This window comes from Clupea harengus, chromosome 7 (genome assembly GCF_900700415.2).
Source record: "Clupea harengus chromosome 7, Ch_v2.0.2, whole genome shotgun sequence".
In the NCBI taxonomy this organism is placed as follows: Eukaryota; Metazoa; Chordata; class Actinopteri; order Clupeiformes; family Clupeidae; genus Clupea; species Clupea harengus.
In genome coordinates, this window is record NC_045158.1 from 2591276 (window position 1) to 2596275 (window position 5000).

A 5000-nucleotide genomic window follows, 5' to 3' on the forward strand; every position below is an offset into this window, starting at 1 on the left:
TTTAGGTAGTTAGCGTACTCGTTTTAGAACAGAACTCCGTATCGCTGCTTTAAATGTCTAATGATTCAAAATTGTATAACTTACAGCAATTGCATTACTTCTAAGTTGAACAGTAGGCTGTTTGCTCTTATGTAAAATCTAGATGTACTATATTAAAAATACAGTAAGAACTCAATGCAACAAATGTCAGTACACCTTTTGTTACTAATATTCAAACCTTTAATACTTAATTTTTTTTTGTAGACACACTCAATCCTCCTTAGCATGTAGGATACCAGTGTTCTGCAGACTTCTGGAGAGACATTCAACACCTTCTGCACTCAAGCAGCCCATAGCATCCCACTCCCAGAGCCCTACACATTTATACTGCTCTCTCTGCAATTAGGCTCATTGGAAATCACAGGTGGACTCAATGTTGTTTCAATGATCACTGTTGTGTCAGTGATCACAGGTTTTATAACTTGTGTCAGCGTTCACAGGTGTATTTACCTTTGTGGTATTGAGTTTCTACTTTGAGGCCTGTATTATAAACAGTCTTTCTAAAGTATTTGTTTTTTAATTGTTCATGAGAGGAAAATACTCTACTTCATTGTGGAGTATCATTTGACATTTATATTGCACAGGGGTGTACTCAGTTCTGTTGTACACTGCATAACATTATCACCAAAATGGACATAAATATTTGCCTTCAATAAACTTTTAACCAGACCTGCTGGCACCAGGCCTGTTTTTGTTTACACTTTACACGTAGCATGCTATTACTCATACCCAGCAAACTAACCTAACCAATAACAACTGCCCAACCATAGATTCTTAGCGGCAGGATACAACAACAAGACACAATTGGCTGGAGACAGCTGCAACACGTGCTGCATGTCTGTAAAGACACTCCTTCACAGTACAACATGCACTGTCTGTACCCCACAAGCGCTAAACACAACAACATGACTGGCCAGCCACAGAACCTAAACAGCAGGATAGAGCAACAACATGACTGGCCAGCCACAGAACCTAAACAGCAGGATAGAGCAACAACATGACTGGCATGGTGGCGCAAGCCAATAAGTCCCCTCATCTACAGGCTACATTGCCCGCGGGGACACAGGTTCAAGTCTGGCCTGATGTCATTTCCCAGTCCTCTCCCCAGCTCTTCTCTGCCTCGCTTCCTGTCATACACTTCACTTTCCAAATAAAGGCATAAAAAGCCCAAAAATACATCTTAAATAAAAAATAAAACTTGGCCATACTGGATTTCTACAACTAACAAAGATGCCTATGACATCGTAGTGCTTACCAGTGTCTCTGATGTTGATCACAGACCAGGAACCTGACTGCAGTTTGTCATAGCCCTCTAACTTAAGCGGTGCCATGGACATATTTCTAATCATATACACAGGGTTCAAGTCTACCGGGGACTGTTGCAATGCAAAAGTTTGTGCGCACCCTTCAAATGTGTCATACCAAAGTTCAGGACCTAGACAAAACAAATAAAACAATAACAACAACAAAACAACAGTAAATGATACAATTGCAAAATACTAAAAAAGTCTAAAGTGCCTTTGTGGTTTGAGTTTATGGTGCACCTACAGAAGGACATCCTAACGCTATTTGTGCAGCCATACTAATCTATTATTACTCTAAATACCTCACAAAGACTGATCATTTTATAATGTTTATGCTAATCTATAATCACTCTAAATACTTCACAAAGACTGATCATTTTATTATGTATATACTAATCTATAATCACTCTAAATACCTCACAAAGAGGTTATTTTCAACTTATATTTTTCCAATGCAGCTGTATTTCACACAGCAAACAAACTGATAGAAATAGGGCCCTTACCACACCACTTTTCAGTGTAACAGTAGTCAGCGGATGATACTAAAAGATGGGAGAGACGTCCATGTTTAAAAGTTTACAAATTGTGGCAAGTTGTCAGAGCATCATCATATATAATTATAAGCAAGCTATTAAAATGACTAGTGCTGTCAAAACTCCTCTTTCTAACTCCTCTTCTCCACGTCTTCGTTCAATCGTTAATCACAGCAAATTGTGCGATTCATTAGATAATTTTAGTTGAATCGATTGACAGCACTAAAAATTACATTTATTCCTGTTACATAATATAAAAATGGACCTACCAGGGAGAGATGATACTTTTGTTAACACCAGTGACAAAAGTATCGTTGACAAGGCCAATTTACTCACAGCTGTATTATCCATCCTTTTTGAATGCAGTGAAGTTATCAACAATCCAGTTATGGGAATACCAAAAGAGATCCTATAACATAAAATGGAGTAAGGCTGAGTGTCACTTTGGTTTGAAAGCTAGATAAAGTGTTTGAATAGGCAAGTTAAGATATCTCTTTTAGGAATGTTCCAGATGTAGCTACCCTGGCTCAATCTGATCTCAATGTAGGTGTTCTGCTTCAAACTAGCCTCTAAGTCTTTCTCAGATCTGTGATATGTTATCTATTACTACTCCTTTACTGTCTTTCATACATCTATCCTTTTGATTTGGATATTGCTTTTGTGTTTTCACAGGTCTGCAGAATTGAACAGATTAGGACTCAACGAACACAATGCCACAATGAATGACTTCAGCAAACAGAAATCCACCTGAAGACTGGCACCTATCTTCCTGCAATCACCCAACACTAAATGTTTTACATCGAAATGAAGTTTTTTTTTAACACAGTCATAGTTCTCCAATGTTCTCTATGGAATATTTGTTTGTATTATTAATTCATATGTTGTTTGTCAGGTATATATAAAGGATAAAGGATAATATATAGTATAGTAGGCTATAAAGGAGTTTTCATAGTCTTGCTTGGTCAGGCGGACGTAATTTTTTTTTTAGACCGGCCAGAACTACTGACACAAGCTGCATTATTTAAAAATAACTCAATTGGTTGCCATGGTGCCGCCGCAAATGAATATCAGCTACAGCTGATTTAAATGGTTTGGTAAAAGGTTAGTCTCGCACAGTGGCTAGCTAGCATGAGGTGAATTAGCTTAAACTTTATTTTTGTACTGCAGCAGATGATCGGTTTATATCGTTGTGTCGTTGATAAAATAAAAAAACGAGTGAAAAACTTCAGCATCGGGAGGGGAATCAGCACGTCTCTAAGTTTTAGCTGGATCACTAATCTATTAGTTTGGCTTTCTGGCAAGCTTGGCACTATTGTTTTCTGTTACCCTATGTATAGCCTATGCGTAAGATTAATATATGTTTATATCACACTTAAATGTATGGGTAACTATGGTAACTATACTTTTCTCACGGTAGAAAGAAAGTTATAACCCTTCTTATCGATACATCTGTTGTGGATAAGTTATCCTTACATTTTAAGACTTAACTGTATTAATTATGTGCAATCATGTCAAACAGACAACATCCTTACTTGAAAAGTGACAACATTTGTTAATGACAACAATTCGTTATCATACATTCATTACTCACCGCTGAAGCCATCGAACGTATCCTACATTAACCTAGCTTAACGTTAACTTTTTTGGTTTATGGAATGCCTGGGTTTCAAGTAGGCTACTAATAAGCTACCGGTTAGACAAAATCATATGTGAATTGTACCTGTATTTGTAGATCGTATATAGATAATATATCCGTCGTATGTGTAGGCTATATTAAGGTTATAGCCACATCCAACTGTTTCTTAGTAACAAAACTGTTATAGGGTCGTCATGTCCTAAGATTCTAGATTGCATTGCACAACAATCATTGGTCACGCTTTAGAAATAAAAACAGAAAACAAATAAGTTATAATCAACCTCCACAGGTGGTATGCCATTTCTGGTAGCCAGCCTACCACTATCACCTTTAGGGGCTTGGATATTAAGAACTTAACAAAAGGCTACAACGTGAAAAATGACTTCAATTAAAGACTTATGTTACGCACTCATAACATTTATAAAAATGTTAAGGTTAAATGTTAATGTGAAGTAACTCGTAACTCGCCAGTAGTATGACTGAAAACCGATGGGCAAAAAGGCTAGCGGACCGCCAGCTTTGACTCCAGTGAGTGGGCCGAGAATGGTTTACTGGACTTTTGTTATCAGGGTAATTACAATCGTGTTTAATATAACCATATCAATGGCTTTGCCCATTTTGGCCAGATAGTACCCTGGAATCAAGGGTCTATCGTGTCTCTATCATACTGTTCCTGGGTTTGTCTTTTAACATCCCAAACAGCTGAATGATGTTTCCGCTAAAGCAGTCGACATGGCATCATCAGTAGAACTTAAATAATATTGTGAATGTTTTGGTACATGCCCACTGCCTCTCTAAGGATGGTGCACAGATCAAAATCAGTTTGCTGCTGCATCATTGTGCTGTGGCCAGCTCCACATCTGCCAAATCCAGACCAGGAATCACATGCTAACTCACTGAAGTTAGGGTCCGTCTAGAAAGTTCAATCAAACTACATTGGTTTCTTTTGCGTATTTTAATAGGCTACATTTCGACGTTTTTTCGATTACTTTACATTTGCTTCCGCTAATTCCACTTCATATTCATTACTGCCTTCAATATGCTACTAATTTAAACTTGCAACCAGCCCTGTGCCACTGCTAGCCTACGCAGTATATTTGGTGTACAGATGGGGGCCCTACTGTGGACGTCCCTCCCTTTGCGCATCAGTAGCCTGTTATTCAGACCAATACAAGCCTGGCGATTCTCAGCAGTACTATATTATGACCAGAAGGTGGCACTGTGTCCAAAGCTTTTTTTCTGGCCCATTGACAACACGATGGTACTCCTCGACCGAGTCAAGTTAGCTGTAAATCAGCAATGATCCAACGAACACGGTGTCACACTCTTTCTCTTTCTCTCGCTCCCTATCTCTCTCTCTCTCTCTCTCTCTCTCTCTCTCTCTCTCTCTCTCTCTCTCTCTCACACACACACACACACAATTTTGAACAGGCCAAGAAACGACATAATGGAAAATAAAGCCTAAATTAGAAGTGATGAAAAGACAGC

At 38.4% G+C, this 5000-nt stretch overlaps 1 protein-coding gene across 1 annotated transcript in view; it reads right to left on the reverse strand.

Annotated features, from left to right (window-relative positions):
- Positions 1-3701, reverse strand: part of LOC122132992 (carbonic anhydrase 2-like) — a 7481-nt gene extending 3780 nt beyond the window's left edge. The window contains exons 1-4 of the mRNA XM_042708141.1: positions 3597-3701; positions 2146-2285; positions 1847-1885; positions 1295-1474 (exon numbers count right to left, since the gene is read on the reverse strand). Of these exons, the coding sequence (XP_042564075.1) occupies positions 1295-1474; positions 1847-1885; positions 2146-2227 (301 nt within the window). The 5' untranslated portion in view covers positions 2228-2285; positions 3597-3701. The remainder of the gene's footprint in view (positions 1-1294; positions 1475-1846; positions 1886-2145; positions 2286-3596) is intronic.
- Between the last annotated feature and the right edge of the window lie 1299 nt (positions 3702-5000).